The 21,636-nt window shown below is 52.0% G+C and overlaps 1 protein-coding gene across 4 annotated transcripts in view; it reads left to right on the forward strand.

Moving 5' to 3' along the window:
• CSF2RA (colony stimulating factor 2 receptor subunit alpha) overlaps positions 1-21,636 on the forward strand; it is a 33,452-nt gene that overhangs the window by 219 nt on the left and 11,597 nt on the right. For 2 of the 4 annotated variants that reach the window (XM_066275988.1, XM_066275992.1), the window contains exons 1-6: positions 6,492-6,597; positions 9,474-9,578; positions 9,883-10,034; positions 12,548-12,671; positions 18,994-19,123; positions 19,240-19,412. In XM_066275988.1, the coding sequence (XP_066132085.1) occupies positions 6,516-6,597; positions 9,474-9,578; positions 9,883-10,034; positions 12,548-12,671; positions 18,994-19,123; positions 19,240-19,412 (766 nt within the window). In that variant the 5' untranslated portion in view covers positions 6,492-6,515. Of the gene's footprint in view, positions 1-2,259; positions 2,374-6,491; positions 6,598-9,473; positions 9,579-9,882; positions 10,035-12,547; positions 12,672-18,993; positions 19,124-19,239; positions 19,413-21,636 lie in introns of those variants that run through there. The other 2 variants (XM_066275989.1, XM_066275991.1) reach the window with 2 other exon arrangements.

Below are 21,636 nucleotides of genomic sequence, written 5' to 3' on the forward strand. Positions count from 1 at the left end.
GTGGGGGACACCTCAGGTTGGCAGGGGTCCCAGCACGGAGAGGGACAGCTGTGAGATGGAGGGCAGATGTCTAGCCAGATGCAGCCGGTGCGTCTAACTGGCCGCCACAGGAATCAGCCCGTGTGCACTGGCTCCCGGCTGAGCACCCCAGGACATTTACACTTGCCCCGGAGGCTTGGACAAATGTGGATGGAGGTGGTGTGTGTGAACGGGCTATCATCCTCAGGGAGACCAGGGGTCCTCCCAGCTCAGCTGGACACTTAGCTGATGGTCACTTTATCTCAAAGCCCCCCACCCCCCCTGCAGGCGAGCAAGCAGGGCAATTCATTCATCTGAAATGCCCCAGGGTGCTCAGAGCTACAGACATTGTAAGGAGCTGTCAGAGGGGGTTGGGACGTGACCGCTCGTGGGGACAGGGTCTATTTTTGAGGAGGGAGGGACCCAAACTATTTTGAAACCAGCTAGAGATAACGGTGGTACCTTGTGAATATGCTCCGTGCCTCTGAACTGCACGTATTGAAAGGGAGCATTTCACGCCACGTGAGTTTTGCCTCAGTTAAAAAAAAGTTAAAATAAAATCAAGGTGAGATTATAATAGATCAACGAGACGTCCCTGCTCTTTGGTGTCCCAACAACATCTGGGAGGGTGCCAGCACGTGTCTCAGGAGAGGGGGTCCGAGGGATACACTCAAGGCACGGTGTGAACACCCCGCCCCCCCCCCCGCCGTACGCCTACCTGGTTGCCCCTCAAATCAGAGCCCCGTTCATTTCATGCCCTGTCTGCATTCTTCTCCGGGGTTGGGGGCCCGCCACCGTCCCCGCCCAAGGACCGGACGCTGCCGCTGAACGTTTATTTATTTACTTATTTGTGTTTCGTAAGTTTAGAAAATTAAATGGAACCGGGGTGACAGGGATCAATAAGAGGACGTAGGTTTCGGGTGAACATCTCTGGAGCATTCGAACGGTTGACCACTGTGGATCAAATAAGTTTGTTAATATGATGTATACGTTGGCTTGCTTATAGTTTGCATTGGGTGGGTGGGGGGGGACAGGCTGTAAGCAGGCAGGGTCCTTATAGCCTGAGGCTCAGTTTTCAGATGAAGCCTTTTCAGCCCTTTTAATCCTAAAATCTTCTCAACACTAAGCTTTTCCCCACACCCTTGACTGTTGCATGATGTGGGGTGGTGCACTCTTACGAGGAATCCCATTTATGCCTCAGATCAGTGACTTTGTATCAGAGACTTCCTTGTTTGTATACTGGCTTACAGGCTTTAATTTCTACACTATAAAATCAGAGAGACCAGGGGCTCTCTCGCTCGGTTCCTGAAATTAGGATTGGAGAGGAGAGAGCAGAGAAAGGAGAGCAGAGAAAGGCCACGTGGAGGAGAGGAGAAGCAGCCAAGATGGCGTTGTGCTGAAGGAGAAGCCAGTTTGTGCAGAGTTTGTGCAGAGAAAGAAGGAGGTGGGGAACAGAGGTGAATAAGGCTGGTGAGGTAGAAACCTTTGATTCTAGGAAACTTGGATGAGTCAGTGGCTTTGGGAGCCCTGAATGGAAAGGGAAGTGTTTTCCCACTGTGTGTATTTCTCACCCGCCGGGTGCAAGCTAGGATGAAAGCTGATGGCCCACCAGTTCTTGGCTCCGTTGTTTCATTACTGTCTGTCCGAATCCAATGCGCACCTGCACGGGCCAGGCGGCTGTGATGGTGGCCACGACTACTGGCTTTACAATTTTGTCATGTGCCTGTCACCCAAAGTCAGATCATTTTCGGTCACCGTGTATTTGTTTTCTGCTTCCCGGCCCCTCCCCCGACAACCGCTTTACTCTTCTCTGTGCCCGTGAGCCTCAGTTTTCTATCCCAACTGCGTGTGACATCATACCCTTCTTAGCTTTTCCTGGTTGACCTCTGTCACTCCGTGTTCACTCCTCATTCATTTCAAAGGGAGAGGCCTCTGCATAAATTCATTGGGGGCATTTGATCTCTTGGTTATCCGTGCCCGTGAGCCTCAGTTTTCTATTCCACCTGCGTGTGACATCATACCCTTCTTAGCTTTTCCTGGTTGACCTCTGTCACTCCGTGTTCACTCGTCGTTTATTTCAAAGGGAGAGGCCTCTGCATAGATTCATTGGGGGCATTTGATCTCTTGGTTTTCTGTGGCTTCTCTTTTTTTTTTTTTTCTTTAAGTCAAGTTTAGAGAAGTTGGTGAGATGTCGGTAACAGGCAGCCTGGTTTAGAAGAAGCCCAGGGGGAAGTGGGGGACGCATGTCACAGTCCAGTGAAGCAGTTTATTTAGGACGTCGCTGCTCTCGGAAAGGGGCCTGAGAGGTTCCGGCCGCTGGGCCCTCCCTGCCCATGTACCCGCCGGACCCCCCAGGTAGCTCGGCTCCGAGGGTGGCATGGGTACCAATGGCTAATGTGAAAGTCCGGGTTAAAAGCAAGGCAAGAACAGCGAGGAGAGGAACAGTGTGGTGGCCTAAACCGGGGTGTGGCCTCCCTGAGCGAGCTCCTCTGGGGTGCAGGAGAGAGCCCGCCCAGGGGAGAGAAACTATGCCCTTACCCAACTGCCAACACCTGCAGGCGGAGGAAGTGGTGCTTCTGGGAGAAAGTGGGGAGCGATAAAGCCACCCCGAGAAAGGGTGGTTTAGAATCTGGATGACATGGTGGACGCCTCCCAGACAGAGATCACGAGGGAGGAGGGTATTTCCTATTCTAGCGGGGCAGCTTGGTCAGAGAGAGACGGCTCAGCGGGGTGGGGGGGAGACCCCATGAGCAGGTGTTCGAGGTGATGGAGATGCACCCTTTCGAGGTTTCTCATAGGCGTGGTCGTCACACCAGGGGACAGAGAAGGACTCTCAGCCAGGAGTGAGGTTTTGCACAGAATGGGCACCGTGGCTGCTGGGTCTGTGGGGCCGCCTGCAGCAGGGTGGCCTTGTAGGTGAGTGGGGGGCCTTGGGAGAGGGCAGGGGAGCCCCCCTCGGCGGGTCCTCAGGGGCTGGGTGTCAGCTAAGTGCGGAGTGCAGTGGAGGGAGGGAGACAGGCAGGTGTCATGAGGGTGAGCAGGTGGGGGCTCAAGGGGCCAGGTGTGGTGGGTGTGACGTCGGGGTTCCTGAAGGCAGATGCTGGATGAGACCAAATAAGAAGGGAATTGATTAGGGAAAGGCATGCATGGAAGGGGAGGTCAGAAGAAAGGAGGGAAGGAAGGAAGGAAGGAAGGAAGGAAGGAAGGAAGGAAGGAAGGAAGGAAGGAAGGAAGGAAGGAAGGAGGAAGGGAGGGAGGGAGTCAGGGAAAGAAGGAAAGAAGGAAGGAGGGAATGAAGGAAGGAAGGAAGGAAGGAAGAAAGGAGGGAGGGAGGGAGGGAAGGAAGGAAGGAAGGCAAGAAAGAAGGAAGGAAGGAAGTAGGGAAGGAAGAAAAAAAGAAAGAAGGAAGGAAGGGGGAGGAAGGGAGGGAAGAAGGGAGGGAAGGAAGGAAGGAAGAAAGGAGGGAAGGAAGGAAGGAAGGAAGAAAGGAAGGAAGGAGGGAAGGAAGAAAAAAAGAAAGAAGGCAGGAAGGAAGGAAGGGAGAGAGGTAGGAAGGAAGGAAAGAAGGAAGGAAGAAAATAGGGAAGGAAAAAGAAGGAAGGAAGGAAGAAAAGAAGGAAATAAGGAAGGAAGGAAGGGAAGGAGAAAGAGAGGGAGGGAGGGAGGGAGGAAGGAAGGAAGGAAGAAAAGAAGGAAGGAAAGGAGAAAGAGAGGGAGGGAGGAAGGAAGGAAGGAAATAGGGAAAGAAGGAAATAGAAAAGGAAGGAAGAAAAGAAGGAAGGAGGAAATAGGGAAGGAAGGAAGGGAGGGAGGAAGGGAGGAAGGAAGGAAGGGAGGGAGAAAGGGAGGGAGGGAGGGAGGAAGGAAGGAAGGAAGGAAGGAAGGAAGGAAGGAAGGAAGGAAGGAAGGAAGGAAGGACTTGACCAGAAGGCCAGAAGACACCACCCAAACCCAGGCTGCGGGCCAGGCATTCTCTGCAGACTGAATGCAGCACGTTGCTTTTGAACGGATAGTTCTCGGAATATTTTTTTTAATAAACTTCATTTTGTATCTTTTTTTTTTTCTATCCCTTTGTTTTCCCAGTTAGAGCGGACGCGGGATATGATGTTTGTTTCGGGTGTGTGGCACGGTGGTTAGATACTCATCTGCTTTATAAAATAATCCTCCGGACCGTCCCAGGACCCACGGGGCCCCACACACAGTTATTACACTATTATTGACTGTGTTCCCCGTGCTGGACGTGACGTCCTGTGATTGTTCCGTGACTGCCCATCTTGCTTCCCTGTCCCTTCCCCTTGGTCACCCAGGCCCCCAACCTCCCTGCCCTCTGACGACCGTCCGTCTGTTCTCTGCGTCTGTGAGTCTATTTCTGTTTTGTGTGTTCATGTATTTTCTTCTTTAGACCCCACATATAAATGGCAACGCGTGGCATCTGTCTCCCTCCGTCTGACGTGTTTCACTGACCGCTCGCCCTCTTGGTTTGTCCCTGCAGTGAATGGCCCCGTGCACCACGGTCGGGATCCCGTGACCCCTCGCGACCCCACGCGGACGCATTATTATTGGCCGGCGGTCACGCTTGACGTTGGGGTTCACCCGACCCCTGTACCTCCTGCGTGTTCAGACAGACTTAGGATGGCGTGAGCACATCACTACCGTCCCCCCACAGAGGACGGTGACGTCCTCTGTCCAGAGCGTCCTCAGTCCTCCGTGCCGTCACGCTTCCCCGGTCGCGACCCCAGACGACCTCTGACCTTTGTGCAGTGTTACCGTGGTTGTGACTTTTTCTCAGAGTGTGTCAGAGTTGAAATCACACCTGCTGCGGACTTTTCCAGCTGGTCCTTCACCGACTCATAGCTGCTTCGGTTTCCTCTGTGTCTGACGTCTTTGCAGGTGAAGCCTTCTCTCTCTTTCTCTCTCTCACTTTTTGTATGTGTGACAGAGACAGAGAAAGAGTCAGAGAGAGGGACAGATAGGGACAGACAGACAGAAAGGGAGAAAGATGGGAAACATCAATTCTTCATTGCGGCTCCTTAGTTGTTCATTGATAGCTTTCTCATATGTGCCTTGACCGGGGGGCTACAGCAGACCAAGGGACCCCTTGCTCAAGCCAGTGACCTTGGGCTTTAACTCAGTGACCACGGGGTCATGTCTGTGATCCCACGCTCAAGCCAGCGACCTTGTGCTCAAGCTGGATGAAACTGTGCTCAAGCTGGTAACCTTGGGGTTTCAAACCTGGGTCCTCCACATCCCAGTCTGATTCTCTACCAACTGTGCCACCACCTGGTCAGGCTCTCTCTCTCTCTCTCTCTCTCTCTCTCTCTTTCTCTTTCCCTCTCTCTCTTTGTCTCTTTTTTTTTTTACAGAGACAGAGAAAGGGATAGATACAGACAGTCAGACAGGAATGGAGAGATGAGAAGCATCAGTTAGTTTTTCATTGCAGCTTCTTAGTTGTTCATTGATTGCTTTCTCATATGTGCCTTGACCGGGGGGTCTACAGCAGAGTGAGTGACCCCTTGCTTGAGCCACCGACCTTGGGTCCAAGCTGGTGAACCTTGCTCAAACCAGATGAGCCTGTGCTCAAGCTGGCGACCTCGGGGTCTCGAACCTGGGTCCTCTGTGTCCCAGTCCGACGCTCTATCTACCGCCTGGTCAGGCTCTCTGTTTATCTTTAACGTGCACGATGGACTGTCGCAAAACTCAAAGGAGGAAAAAAAAAAAAACTAAACTATTACTAACATCATCATCTGCATTTTCGGTTCTGGTCCTCAAATCCATTCCGGTTCTTCGGGGGGGAGATCGAGAGTCACAGCAAACGAATCCACGCGGCAGTGGTGATGTCTTCCGGAAGCACCTTAGGGTGACAGGCCATGCGGGCTTGGGGGGCTCCCCCCTGCGCGGGATTCACGGCGGGGGCGGGTGCAGCACAGACGTCACGAGGGGCCGGCCAGCGTCCGTCCACGCTGCGTGGGAGCCGGCCCCACCCACCGTGCCCGCGTCCTTGGCGGGGGAGGGGAGAGGGGAGGGGGGGTCAGGGGGGCGGGGGGGGGGGGAAGAGAGGAGAGGTCACCGATGCTCCGTCAGCCTGCCTCCCCACAAGGGGAATTTGGAGAAATGAAACCGCCTGCAGGGCACCGGATCACACCCCCAAAGGCGTCCATGCCCACAGCCCCTGGAATCCGTAGCCACGCCGCCTTCTATGACTCAAGGAGAAGCCCCCAGACCCAAAGTCTACCTCCGATGAGGGGGAGGGGGGGCATGGGTAGAAAATGAAGAAAGAGGGAGGCTGCTCCCTTCCGGGGGGGGGGGGCTCACCAGGCTTACGACAGACACGAGAGGCGTTGGTGCAGGTCCGGACAATAGCGTGTTGTGGGAAGTCGGCGTGTGTGAGAACGAATGCTGTAGCATCCACCGGGTACGAGAACAAACGTCGGAGACTTTCAGGAGTTCAGATGTTACTTTATTGGCCAGTTTAACCCGCGCGGGGGCGAACTCCCGAGATGTCCGGAGACACCGTGCCCACAAGGAGCTGCAGACAGAAGCCGCGCCTGGAGCTGACAGCCAGGCCCTTATATATCCTAAGTGAGCAAGCGTATAGGACAGAAGCAGATGTGGCAGTTTAGCTATTGGCTAGGGAGGTCGCACGCAGCATAGCAACAGGGGCCGGTTTTAGCTTAGTGGCGAATTTCAAACCTATACTTCTGATAAGGGTCTCTGACCTTCTTTGTTCCCAGCCTCACAGGAGCCATATCAGCACTTACTGTTCCTTCAATAGGTACACTCTTTGCAACACTCCCTGTTCCTTCAATAGTTACACTCTTTGCAACGCTCCCTGTTCCTTCAATAGTTACACTCTTTGCAGCACTCCCTGTTCCTTCGATAGTTACACTCTTTGCAACACTCCCTGTTCCTTCAATAGTTACACTCTTTGCAACGCTCCCTGTTCCTTCAATAGTGACACTCTTTGCAACGCTCCCTGTTCCTTCAATAGTTACACTCTTTGCAACACTCCCTGTTCCTTCAATAGTTACACTCTCCAGTACTCCCTGTTCCTTCAATAGTTACACTCTTTGCAACGCTCCCTGTTCCTTCGATAGTGACACTCTTTGCAACGCTCCCTGTTCCTTCAATAGTTACACTCTTTGCAGGACTCCCTGTTCCTTCAATAGCTACACTCTTTGCAACACTCCCTGTTCCTTCAATAGTTACACTCTTTGCAGGACTCCCTGTTCCTTCAATAGTTACACTCTTTGCAGGACTCCCTGTTCCTTCAATAGTTACACTCTTTGCAGCACTCCCTGTTCCTTCAATAGTGACACTCTTTGCAACACTCCCTGTTCCTTCAATAGTTACACTCTTTGCAGCACTCCCTGTTCCTTCAATAGTTACACTCTTTGCAACACTCCCTGTTCCTTCAATAGCTACACTCTTTGCAACACTCCCTGTTCCTTCGATAGTGACACTCTTTGCAACGCTCCCTGTTCCTTCAATAGTTACACTCTTTGCAGGACTCCCTGTTCCTTCAATAGTTACACTCTTTGCAGCACTCCCTGTTCCTTCAATAGTTACACTCTTTGCAACACTCCCTGTTCCTTCAATAGTTACACTCTTTGCAGCACTCCCTGTTCCTTCAATAGTTACACTCTTTGCAGCACTCCCTGTTCCTTCCATAGCTACACTCTTTGCAACACTCCCTGTTCCTTCGATAGTGACACTCTTTGCAACACTCCCTGTTCCTTCAATAGTGACACTCTTTGCAACACTCCCTGTTCCTTCAATAGTGACACTCTTTGCAACACTCCCTGTTCCTTCAATAGTTACACTCTTTGCAGCACTCCCTGTTCCTTCAATAGTTACACTCTTTGCAGCACTCCCTGTTCCTTCCATAGCTACACTCTTTGCAACACTCCCTGTTCCTTCGATAGTGACACTCTTTGCAACGCTCCCTGTTCCTTCAATAGTTACACTCTTTGCAGCACTCCCTGTTCCTTCAATAGTGACACTCTTTGCAACACTCCCTGTTCCTTCAATAGTTACACTCTTTGCAGCACTCCCTGTTCCTTCAATAGTTACACTCTTTGCAACACTCCCTGTTCCTTCAATAGCTACACTCTTTGCAACACTCCCTGTTCCTTCGATAGTGACACTCTTTGCAACACTCCCTGTTCCTTCAATAGTGACACTCTTTGCAACACTCCCTGTTCCTTCAATAGTGACACTCTTTGCAACACTCCCTGTTCCTTCAATAGTTACACTCTTTGCAGCACTCCCTGTTCCTTCAATAGTTACACTCTTTGCAGCACTCCCTGTTCCTTCCATAGCTACACTCTTTGCAACACTCCCTGTTCCTTCGATAGTGACACTCTTTGCAACGCTCCCTGTTCCTTCAATAGTTACACTCTTTGCAGGACTCCCTGTTCCTTCAATAGTTACACTCTTTGCAGCACTCCCTGTTCCTTCAATAGTGACACTCTTTGCAACACTCCCTGTTCCTTCAATAGTTACACTCTTTGCAGCACTCCCTGTTCCTTCAATAGTTACACTCTTTGCAACGCTCCCTGTTCCTTCGATAGCTACACTCTTTGCAACACTCCCTGTTCCTTCGATAGTGACACTCTTTGCAACGCTCCCTGTTCCTTCAATAGTTACACTCTTTGCAGGACTCCCTGTTCCTTCAATAGCTACACTCTTTGCAACACTCCCTGTTCCTTCAATAGTTACACTCTTTGCAACACTCCCTGTTCCTTCAATAGTGACACTCTTTGCAACACTCCCTGTTCCTTCAATAGTTACACTCTTTGCAGCACTCCCTGTTCCTTCAATAGTTACACTCTTTGCAGCACTCCCTGTTCCTTCAATAGTTACACTCTTTGCAGCACTCCCTGTTCCTTCCATAGTTACACTCTTTGCAGCACTCCCTGTTCCTTCAATAGTTACACTCTTTGCAGCACTCCCTGTTCCTTCCATAGTTACACTCTTTGCAGCACTCCCTGTTCCTTCAATAGTTACACTCTCCAGTACTCCCTGTTCCTTTGATAGTTACACTCTTTGCAACACTCCCTGTTCCTTCAATAGTTACACTCTCCAGTACTCCCTGTTCCTTCAATAGTTACACTCTTTGCAGCACTCCCTGTTCCTTCGATAGTTACACTCTTTGCAACACTCCCTGTTCCTTCGATAGCTACACTCTTTGGCAGCCCCAGTACTCCCTGAATCTAACAAATGCCAGTTACCATCACACCGTCTCTAAGAGCCATGCACGGTACCCGTGGGCCAAGGGCCCCTTTCTGCAGGCGGGACGCAGTTAAGGATGGTGATGGGTCAGGGGCTCGGTGACGTGACCCGGGCAAGGTCCGCAGGGGAGGAGCAACAGGCCCTTCGGTCAGGAGCACCCCCCCCCCGTGACGGTGGATATATCCACGAAGGGTGCCTGTGTCTGTCTGTCTGTCTCTGTCCAGGGTGCCTCTGTCCAGCGGGCGGCTCTATGGCTCCACTGCTGAGGGCTGTGCTGGTCCTGGTGCTGCTCGACCCGGCGCTCCTCCTGATCCGGGAGCAGCAGCAGGGTAAGTGTGCAAGCCTACCTGCCCCTTCCTGACCCTCACCTTTCGAGGGGAGCAGCGTCTGGGGACGCGTCCCCGTGTGTGTGTGTGTGGGGGGGTCCCATGTCACTGTGTCCCTAATGCATAGCCATCAGCACACAGTGAGACCCCGGATCGATTCCCGGTTCGACCCGATGCCCAGAGTCCAGGGGGGTCCCGCGTGTCCCAGCTCTGGTCTAAGCTCACAAGACGTGGGATCTGTTGGGGGGCGGGGCTCAGACACGATAAAAAGAGGTAATTTGGGAATCTCTGTGTGGGGGGGACACAGATCTTTCAGGCCTGCCGACCCCGGAGACGACGCCCAGCCTCAACATGCGTTATGACCTGAGGACCAAGAACCTGACCTGGGACTGCAGGGAAAACGTCACCTCCCTCGAATGCAGGTTCATTTCTGAAGAAACGGGACCCGTCCGGAGGAAGGTGAGGCCAGCTTTGGGGCGCAGGTCATTGAAGCTCTGGTTCTCCGCCCTGAGGGCCGTTTTCACTATGGAAAAAACAAACAAACAAACAAATAAACCGAAGGGTCGTTTATTATTTCACGCATTTAATACTCAAATAAAGCCTGACCGGGTGGTGGCGCAGTGGATAGAGCGTCGGACTGGGATGCGGAAGGACACAGGTTCGAGACCCCGAGGTCGCCAGCTTGAGCGCGGGCTCATCTGGTTTGAGCAAAAAGCTCACCAGCTTGGAACCAAGGTCGCTGGCTTGAGCAAGGGGTCACTTGGTCTGCTGTAGCCCCACCGTCAAGGCACATATGAGAAAGCAATCAATGAACAACTAAGGTGTCGCAACGAAAAACTGATGATGATTGATGCTTCTCATCTCTCTCCATTCCTGTCTGTCTGTCCCTATCTGTCCCTCTCTCTGACTCTCTCTCTGTCTCTGTAAAAAAACAAAACAAAACAAAACAAAATACTTAAATAAGAACAATAAAAGAGGCACACAGAACTAGATGCCATTTAAAGAAAGAATTTTAAAATAAAAATGAGCCCTGGCCGGTTGGCTCAGTGGTAGAGTGTCGGCCTGGCATGCAGGAGTCCCGGGTTCGATTCCTGGCCAGGGCACACAGGAAAAGCACCCATCTGCTTCTCCACCCCTCCCCCCCTCCTTCCTCTCTGTCTCTCTCTTCCCCTCCCGCAGCCAAGGCTCCATTGGAGCAAAGTTGGCCCGGGCGCTGGGGATGGCTCCTTGGCCTCTGCCCCAGGCGCTAGAGTGGCTCTGGTCGCCGCAGAGCATCGCCCCAGATGGGCAGAGCATCGCCCCCTGGTGGGCGTGCCGAGTGGATCCCGGTCGGGCGCATGCAGGAGTCTGTCTGACTGCCTCCCCGTTTCCAACTTCAGAAAAATACAAAAAAAAAAAATGTGAATGAAGAAATGTTCAATAACACCTGACCCCCCCCCATAAAAAAGAACTGGACAATGAAACTGTTCTGTAAGATATTTCCATATTGCTTCTTGATTGGCGTCCTCACGGGCAATTTTTTCCACCTGCGGACGGAATGAACATGACTGTGGGCGTTTAGAAGACGCCGTGATGCAGATGAATGTTAAAAAAAAACACAAATGAGTCAGGAATGTCAGTGTGTGATTTCTACCCTGGGCGGCCGCCCAGGCGCCCACCTGAGAGAGAGTCGTGATGACAGGTGCCATTTGCACCACCGGTTCGCCCAACTCAACAAAAGATTAGGTGTCGGTTCTGCAGAACCTGCGTGACCCGGGTGAGTCCCTGGGAAATATGTGATCCTGAGCGTGAAGAGATCGCAGCTGCCACACTCCTACGACACAAGTCTCTGCTCAGGTCAGGACCCGGGGGCGGGGGTGGGGGGAGCTGTGACCAGCAGGAGGCAGAATTCTCGGGACACAAACCCACCCAAGGAAGGTGGACCGGGTCGCTTGACCAGACGTGGGGACCCAGAGCAGCAGGAGTCGGTCCCAAGCGGGCACTGGCACGCTCTGAGAATGTCTACGGGCGACTTTCGGAGGGAAGGGGGCAAATTTCAACAACCACAGCGAGCAGGCTGGGGGGGGTGGGGGCACGAATGGTTTACTCTGTGGCGCTCCGTGGCTTACAGACACAAGCTGCCTGTCGTCACAGGACATGAGAGATTGTACGGCAACTCAATCCTGAGAAAGACAGAAAGAAATAGGACTGAGCCCGAGTGAGCCATGGGGAAGGCTGTGTACTACAAGATAGGAAAAGAAAACACAATATTGTAGAGCAGGGGTCCCCAAACTTTTTACACAGGGGGGCCAGTTCACTGTCCCTCAGACCGTTGGAGGGCCAGACTATAAAAAAAACTATGAACAAATCCCTATGCACAATGCACATATCTTATTTTAAAGTAAAAAAACAAAACGGGAACAAATACAATATTTAAAATAAAGAACAAGTCAATTTAAATCGACAAACTGACCAGTATTTCAATGGGAACTATGCTTCTCTCACTGACCAGCAATGAAAGAGGTGTCCCTTCCGGAAGTGCGGCGGGGGCCGGATAAATGGCCTCAGGGGGCCGCATGCGGCCCACGGGCCGTAGTTTGGGGACCCCTGTTGTAGAGAGAAGGTGCATCGAGCTGTGTGAAGTTTGAGGTTGGGTTCCATTGGCACCACTTGGCAGCTTGTTAGAGACGCAAGATTTTGGGGACCCCCCCCCTCTGCCTAGGACTTGCCCAACAGGACCTGCATTAGAACAAGGTCCCCCGGGGGACACGAGAGGTCTGTTCGGACCTTCTACACGCCGTGCCAGGCGGTCACGAGGACGTCCCCACCGCAAGGGTGCTTCTACGGGCCATTCACCCGGGGAAGGACCCCCCGGGCAGGTGCGGTGAGGTCACGCAGGTGACGTCGCAGACTCGAGATAAAGAACCAGCAACTTCGCGAGGAGAAGAGAGAACGCGCTTTTCCCTAACTCGCCGGCCGGTTGTGTCTTTCAGCTCCAGGGCGGACAGTGTCACTGCGTCTTTGAGAAATACAGACTGCACCGGGGCGCCGAGTTCACGGTGACCGTCAACTCCAGCCAGGGGCCGGTCACGGAAAAGTTGGTCTTCACCAACCCAGGTAGGAGAGGTCTCCCAGGGGCCTCCCTCCATCTCACTGGCGTTCAAGTGGACATCCCCATCTTTGTTTCCCCTCCTCCCCCAGCATTATGGAGATATAATTGAGACAGAAGCATGGTGTATATTTATGGGGTAGAACTCGACACTTTGTTGCCTGTCAGCCTGTCAACATGCTAGCATCTCCATGGATATAGTTTCCTTTCTGTGTTGTTATTATTATTATTATTATATACAGTGTGTCCGTAAAGTCACGGTGCACTTTTGACCGGTCACAGGAAAGCAACAAAAGACGATAGAAATGTGAAATCTGCACCAAATCGAAGGAAAACTCTCCCAGTTTCATACCTATTCAGTGCAGTTCGATGTGGGCTCACGCACAGATTTTTTAGGGCTCCTTAGGTAGCTATCCTGTATAGCAGGGGTCCCCAAACTTTTTACACAGGGGGCCAGTTCACTGTCCCTCAGACCATTGGAGGGCTGGACTATAAAAAAAAAACTATGAACAAATCCCTATGTACACTGCACATATCTTATTTTAAAGTAAAAAAAAAAAAAAAAGGAACAAATACAATATTTAAAATAAAGAACAAGTAAATTTAAATCAACAAACTAACCAGTATTTCAATGGGAACTATGCTCCTCTCACTGACCACCAATGAAAGAGGTGCCCCTTCCAGAAGTGCGGCGGGGGCCGGATAAATGGCCTCAGGGGGCCGCACGCGGCCCGCGGGCTGTAGTTTGGGGACCCCTGCCGTATAGCCTCTACATACTCGTCACTGACTGATGGATAACCTACCAGAATGGGGTTTCCACCAAACTGCCGGTTTCCTTCAACTGCTTATCCCACCGAGTCATGTTATTCCTATGTGGTGGCGCTTCGTTATAAACGCGCCGATATTCACGTTGCACTTTGGTCCCGGATTCGAATTGAGCGAGCCACAGAACACACTGAACTTTCCTCTGTACCGTCCACATCTCGACTGGCATGGCCGTGGGCTGCTCCGCTGTATACACGGTGTGACGTCATCATCTGTGCACGTGCACTTGCTGCCACATCATCCTGCAGAAACTGGGAGGGTTTTCCTTTTCTTTGGTGCGGATTTCACATTTCTATCGTCTTTTGTTGCTTTCCTGTGACCGGTCAGAAGTGCACCGTGACTTTACGGACACGCTGAAATCATTATTATTATTGTTATTATTATTATTGTGTCTGGGAGGCGAACACTAGAGGTCTCCTCTCTTAAACACATTTCAAATGAATGAAACACTGTTATTAACTAGATTGACCATCCTGGGCGTGATGGCACCAGACACCTCTCCAGAACCCCTTGCAAAACGGAACCTTTGTGCCTTCTGGCCGATGGCTCCCCATTTCCCTCTCCTCCCGCGGGCCTCAGCACGCTGTTCTCTGCTTCCACGGTTGATGACCTGGGGTTGTCAGCTCGGTCCTGGAGGTCGCCAGCTCCATCCCAACATCACCGGGTCTGATCCCCAATTCAAGGCACCTGTGAGAAGCCATCAATGGGTGCACAATTAAGCAGAACAACCAGTTGATGCTTCTCTCTCTCTCTCTCTCTCTCCCTCTCTCTCTCTCATCCTCTATCTCTCTCCCTCTTTCTCTCTCTCTCCATCATCCTCTATCTCTCTCTTTCTCTCTCTCTCCTTCTCTCTCTCTCTTTCTCTCTCTCCCTCTCTCTCTCTCCCTCTCTATCTCTCTCCCTCTCTCTCTCCATCATCCTCTATCTCTCTCCCTCTTTCTCTCTCTCTCCATCATCCTCTATCTCTCTCTTTCTCTCTCTCTCCTTCTCTCTCTCTTTCTCTCTCTCTCCATCATCCTCTATCTCTTTCCCTCTTTCTCTCTCTCTCCATCATCCTCTATCTCTTTCCCTCTTTCTCTGACTCTCCATCATCCTCTCTCTTTCTCTTTCTCTCTCTCTCCTTCTCTCTCTCTCTCTCCATCATCCTCTATCTCTGTCTCTCTTTCTCTCTCTCCTTCTCTCTCTCTCTTTCTCTCTCTCCATCATCCTCTATCTCTCTTTCTCTCTCTCTCCATCATCCTCTATCTCTCTCTCTTTCTCTCTCTCTCCTTCTCTCTCTCCTTCTCTCTCTCTCTCTCTCTCTCTCTCCATCATCCTCTATCTCTCTCTCTTTCTCTCTCTCTCCTTCTCTCTCTCCTTCTCTCTCTCTCTCTCTCTCTCTCTCTCCATCATCCTCTATCTCTCTCCCTCTTTCTCCACAGAGAAAATTTCTAGATTCCTTTTTCTCTAACGACACATCTATCCAGAAGTAAAACTGCTGACTCATAGGGGACTTCTAGTTTCCATGTTTTGAGGAACTTCTTTGTTCTGCATACCGACTCCCCCCTCCCCCGATTCACGCTTCTAACCGCAGGACAGGAGGGTTCCCCTTCCCCCCACACCCTCCTTAACACCCCCTGCACCCCCCGTCCCTTGTCCGTTTGATGACAGTCACTCCCACAGGTGCGAGGTGAATTACCCGGTGGTGCTTTCCATTTGCATTTCCCCCGAGGATCCAGCATGCTTTTTCACGAAACCTGTGAGGCATCTATTTTGGGAGAGAGAGAGAGAGAAGAGTGTCTGCTCAGGTCATCTGCCCCGTTTTGCAATGACACGATGTGGGTGTTTTGTTCTCTGTCTGCTGCCGTTCCCGCCGAAGCTCTTTGCATCTTGCGCACGTGAGCCCCTCCGCTGAGACGTAACGATGTGCCAACATTTCCTCCCGTCCCATGGATCGCCTGTCCCCAGACTGCTGGTTTGCTTTGGCGTGAGGAGTCTTTTTTACTTTGATGCCATCCCCACAATCTATTGATAGCTTTGTTTGCAATTGCCTGGGACTTGGGTGTCTTTGTCCAAATGGTGATTGCTGGAACCAATGTCGAGGAGTTTCCCCCAGCCCTGCATTTTCCTCTAGTCTAGCAGATTCACGGTTTGTAATCCTTGTGGGTAAGTCTTTCATCCGTGTGGACTTGATTTTCATAAATGGTGTGATAGAAAAATCCAGTTTGATTGGTTCGTTGGTTGAGTGATTGATTTTTCGCTCTGTGGATATACAGTATTCTAATCCTCATTGAGGGAGAAAGCAATATCTTCTTCATTGAGTCCTTGGTACTCGTATCAAAAATCAGCTGACCATCAATCAATGTGTGGATTTATTTGGGGGGTTCTCCAATGAGCTTCATTTTCGCACATGTCTATTTTTTTTTTAATGCCGGTACCACACTGCTTTGCTCATTGTAGCTTTGTGATACAGTTTGAGGCCAGGAACGGTCACACCTACGGCTCTGTTCTTTCTCCATGTTGCTTTGGATATTGGAGTCTTTCATTGTTTTTGACAGATGTTGGGATCTTCTTCTTTTTCTCGTTTTGGAAAGAATACCGTTGGGATTTGGATAGGAATTGTATGGATCTGTAGCTCTCTTTGGGTAATATGAACATTTTCACAGTATGAGTTATTTTCATCCATGAACATGGGATGCCTTTCCGCTTATTTGTGTGTTTTTTAATTTCCTTCATCAGTGTTTCATAATAGCATACAAGTTTATTTCTGAGTATTTCATCCTTTGTGTTGCTATTGTGAATGGATTGTTAATTTTTTTTGTGTTTTTTTTTTAAGATTTTACTTATTGATTTTAGAGAAAGAGAGAGAGGAGGAGGAGGAGTGGGAAGCATCAACTCATAGTAGTTGCTTCTCATAGGTCCCTCGATCGGGCAAGCCAGGGTTTCGAACTGGCGATCTCAGCATTCCAGGTTGATGCTCTATCCACTGCACCCACCACAGGTCAGGTATTAATTTCTTTTTTGGATTAATTTCCTTTTGTTAGTGTGCAGAAACGCCACTGGTCTCCGCATGCTGATCTTGTATCCTGTGACATTTCTGAGTTTGTTTATAAGTTGTGTTTTTTCTTTTTTCTTTTTTTTTTTTTTTTTTTTGTATTTTTCTGAAGCTGGAAACGGGGATAGACAGTCAGACGGAGTCCCGCATGCGCCTGACCGGGATCCACCCGGCACGCCCACCGGGGGCGATGCTCTGCCCACCAGGGGGCGATGCTCTGCCCCTCCGGGGTGTCGGTCTGCACGACCAGAGCCACTCTAACGTCTGGGGCAGAGGCCAAGGAGCCATCCCCAGCGCCCGGGTCATCTTTGCTCCAATGGAGCCTTGGCTGTGGGAGGGGAAGAGAGAGACAGAGAGGAAGGAGGGGGGAGGGGGGAGAAGCAGATGGGTGCTTCTCCTGTGTGCCCTGGCCGGGAATCGAACCCGAGTCCCCCGCACGCCAGGCCGACGCTCTACCACTGAGCCAACCGGCCAGGGCAAGTTGTTTTTTTTAGTGAGAGAGAGACAGACAGACAGAGATAGAGAGAGAGAGAAACAGGAAGGGAGAGAGATGAGAGAAGCATCAGCTCATAGTTGCGGCATTTTAGTTGTTCATTGATTGCTTTCTCATATGTCCTTTGACTACGGGGGCTACAGCAGACTGAGTGACCCCGTGCTCAAGCCAGCGACCTTGGGCTTCAGGCCAGCGACCTCGGGGTTCAAGCCAGTGATCTCGGGGTTTCGAACCTGGGTCCTCAGCAACCCAGGGCAGTGCGCTATCCACTGCGCCAGCACCTGGTCAGGTTTTCTTTTCTTGTTCCCCAATCGCTCTAGCGAGGACCTTCCAGAATTATGTTCAGTACAAATGGTGACAGTGGGCACCCTTGCCTTGGACGGAATCTTCGAAGGAGAGTTTTCAGCTTTTCTCCGCCGAGTACGTACTCACTGTGGGCTTCTCACAGTCGATCATCGTCATGTGAAGGTCAAATTCCTTTTGTATCGGTTTTCTTGAGTGTCTTTTTTTTTTTTAAATGATGAACGGATGTTGAATTTTGTCAAACGGCTCTTCTAACCTTTATTATAATAATCAGGTGTTGTAGTTTTTTTATTTTTTCCCATCTCATTCAGTTCATGTGGTGCATCCCATTGGGTGATTGGCGTGTATTGAAGCATCCTTGCACACCAAGGATAAATCTCACCGGGTTAGGGCGTGTTCTTACTTCAATGCACTGTGGGGTTTTGTTGGCTGGTGTTGTGGAGAGGATTTTAATGCCTCTGTTTACTTGCTGTGGTGGGCTGAAGTTTGCTTTTCTCGTTTTGTTGTCCGGCTTTGACGGTAGGGTAATGCTGTCCTTAGTGAATTTGGAGGGAACTGTCCCTCTTCTATTATTTAGGAAGACTTTAATAAGGATCACCATCCCTCTCCGTTTCTTTGACGATCAGAAAGCACCTTCCAAAATCACGAAGCCATCTGGTCCCCATTTTTTCTTTGTTTGTTTTTCAGAGACACAGAGAGAGAGTCAGAGAGAGGGAGAGACAGGGACAGACAGACAGGAACGGAGAGAGATGAGAAGCATCAATCATCAGTGTTTCATTGCGACACCTTAGTTGTTCATTGATTGCTTTCTCATATGTGCCTTGACCGTGAGGCTACTGTAGACAGAGTGACCCCTTGCTCGAGCCAGCGACCTTGGGTCCAAGCTGGTGAGCTTTTTGCTCAAACCGGATGAGTCCGCAATCAAGCTGGCGACCTTGGGGTCTCAAACCTGGGTCCTCCACATCCCAGTCCGATGCTCTATCCACTGCGCTACCTCCTGGTCAGGCCACTGTGGGGTTTTGTTAGCTGGTGTTGCGGAGAGGATTTTAATGCCTCTGTTTACTTGCTGTGGTGGGCTGAAGTTTGCTTTTCTCGTTTTGTTGTCCGGCTTTGACGGTAGGGTAATGCTGTCCTTAGACAGTGAATTGGGAGGGAACTGTCCCTCTTCTATTATTTAGGAAGACTTTAATAAGGATCACCATCCCTCTCCGTTTCTTTGACGATCAGAAAGCACCTTCCAAAATCACGAAGCCATCTGGTCCCTGTTTTTTCTTTGTTCGTTTTTCAGAGACAGAGAGAGAGAGTCAGAGAGAGGGAGAGACAGGGACAGACAGACAGGAACGGAGAGAGATGAGAAGCATCAATCATCAGTGTTTCATTGTGACACCTTAGTTGTTCATTGATTGCTTTCTCATATGTGCCTTGACCGTGGGGCTACAGCAGACAGAGTGACCCCTTGCTGGAGCCAGTGACCTTGGGTCCAAGCTGGTGAGCTTTGCTCAAACCAGATGAGCCCGCACTCAAGCTGGTGACCTCAGGGTCTCGAACCTGGGTCCTCCGTATCCCGGTCCAAAGCTCTATCCACTGCGCTACCTCCTGGTCAGGCCGGTCCCTGTTTTGTTTTTTTTTAATATTCGGGCGCAAACCATTCTGTTCCCTTTCCTTCTCCGCCCAGGCGGGGAGAACACAGCTGCCCAGAAGTTCTCCTGCTTGGTTTACGATGTGGACTTCCTGAACTGCAGCTGGGAGAGGGGCCGGGCGGCCCCGGCCGACGTCCAGTACTCCCTGTACATCCGGGACATATGGTGAGTGTCGGCTCACGGCTCACGACTCACGGGGGGGGGGGGGGGACGGCCGGTGGAAGAGGGGCAGGCGTGTCCCACCTCTGCCGGGGGCTCGTGGACACTCTGGCGTCTTGCAGGCTGAGACAGGAGTGGGAGTGCCCCCGCTACGTGCAGGACACGGGGACCCACGTCGGGTGTCACCTGCGGGGCGTCTCCCGCTTGACGTCGTGGCTTTCCTTCCTGGTGACGGGCAGCAGTCGCGAGCGAGGAGTCCAGTTCTTCGATGCGGTTATCTTGTTAAAGACAATAGGTGAGAGAGCCCGCGTCGCTGCTGCTTTGTAGGTCGAACGCCATGTTCCTAGAAATTAGCGTAAGTTTTCTGGGGCAGGGTGGGGGGACCCTGTTACAAATGGCCGCAGACTGGACGCTTGAAGTGAGAGAAATGTATCCCTTACAAGTCCTGGAGGCCAGACGTCTAAGGTCCAGGGGTCCCAGGGCCACATGCTCCCTCCGGAGGCTCCAGGGAGGGTCCCTCCTGCCTCTCCCAGCTCCTGGGGCTCCACAGAGGGTTCTTCCTGCCTCTCCCAGCTCCTGGGGCTCCACAGAGGATCCTTCCTGCCTCTCCCAGCTCCTGGGGCTCCAGGGAGGGTCCCTCCTGCCTCTCCCAGCTCCTGGGGCTCCACAGAGGGTCCTTCCTGCCTCTCCCAGCTCCTGGGGCTCCACAGAGGATCCTTCCTGCCTCTCCCAGCTCCTGGGGCTCCAGGGAGGGTCCCTCCTGCCTCTCCCAGCTCCTGGGGCTCCATAGAGGGTCCTTCCTGCCTCTCCCAGCTCCGGGGGCTCCAGGCGTCCCCGGGCTGGTGGCCACCTCCCTCCCATCTCTGCCTCCGTCCCCACGTGGCTTCTCCTCTGTGTCTGTGTCTCCTCCTCCGTCTCTTCTAAGGTCCCTGTCACTGGGTGCCTGCAGGCCCCCCCGCCCCTGACCCAGGGTGACTCCTCTCAGACCCTTGCCTTCATCCCGTCTGCACAAGACCCTGTTCCCAGATAGGGTTCCGTGCAGTAAATAGCGCCCACTCTGTCATCTGTTTCTTGTTGACGACACTCATCGCTGCGGCCACGCAGTCAGGACACACTGCAGGTACGCGCCCTTCCCCTGGGCTGTTATTCTGAACTAAAGACAGGGACGTACGACGATGATCGTGACCCGTGGAAGAGGCAAACGCCCTCCTGGTGGCCCCCACGGGTCCAGGCTCGGGTGTGCCAACCCTGCAGCCAGCAACATAGCTCCTGACCCCTGTTCCTCCCGGGACGAAAGGGTGACTCCATCTAGCGGCAATCCCCTTGTGGAAGCAGGTAGAGCTCTCTCTCTTGCCTTATTTGCATAAGGGGCGGGCTTCCAGTGAAATGTGTCCCTAAATTATAGGGACAGCCACCCCAAGAAGACACATGAGCAGACGGCAGACGGGGGGTTCCCAGGGCTGCTTGACCCCCCTGTCCCTGATTCTGGGGCAGATGTCCATTTGAAATGTGCCTGGCTACCTTGCTACCTGCCCCTGCGGATTCCTCCAGTCCCCCCATGGTCATCTGCCACTAGCTCCCCAAAGCGGGCTGGGGTGTCAGATGTCCGCAGGGAACAGAGGGGTGGCGGGTCGAGTGGGGACATGCACTCAACGCCCACATTCTGCTGGGGACGCGTCTCCCTCTCAGCTCACCTGTCGAGGGCGGGGCGGGGCCACCTGCTGTGTGTACCTGGCCAGGTAGCAAGGGGTGCCTTCCACATTCCCGCCTCGTCCTGTCTGCATTTCCTGCAGGGGCCAGAGCAGGCTGCTCCTCGCGGGAGGAAGACTGCCTCCCTCCCTGGGTCTCAACTTGGCGGCTCCCTTCCTTCCGGAAGGATCCTCGCCCACTCTGCTCATATTTCCAACGTGTTTATTAAAGCCCAGAAATCCACCTGACCAGGCGGTGGCACAGTAGATGGAGCGTCGGACTGGGATGCGGAGGACCCAGGTTCAAAACCCCGAGGTCGCCAGCTTGAGCGTGGGCTCATCTGGTTTGAGCAAGGCTCACCAACTTGAGCCCAAGGTCGCTGGCTTGAGCGTGGGCTCATCTGGTTTGAGCAAGGCTCACCAACTTGAGCCCAACGTCCCCAGCTTGAGCACGGGTTCATCTGGTTTGAGCAAGGCTCACCAACTTGAGCCCAAGGTCGCTGGCTTGAGCATGGGCTCATCTGGTTTGAGCAAAAAGCTCACCAGCTTGGACCCAAGGTCGCTGGCTTGAGCAAGGGGTCACTCGCTCTGCTGTAGCCCCACAGTCAAGGCACCTATGAGAAAGCAATCAATGAACAACTAAGGTGCCACAACGAAGAATTGATGCTTCTCATCTCTCTCCCTTCCTGTCTGTCTGTCCCTCTCTCTGACTCTCTCTGTCTCTGTCACACACACAAAAAAAAGACTTAAAGCCAAGAAATCCAACCATGAGTGGGAAATATAATCCCGTCCTACTGTATTCTAGAATACAAAAGATAGACTTGGCACATG

Source organism: Saccopteryx bilineata, chromosome 4, assembly GCF_036850765.1.
Source record: "Saccopteryx bilineata isolate mSacBil1 chromosome 4, mSacBil1_pri_phased_curated, whole genome shotgun sequence".
In the NCBI taxonomy this organism is placed as follows: Eukaryota; Metazoa; Chordata; class Mammalia; order Chiroptera; family Emballonuridae; genus Saccopteryx; species Saccopteryx bilineata.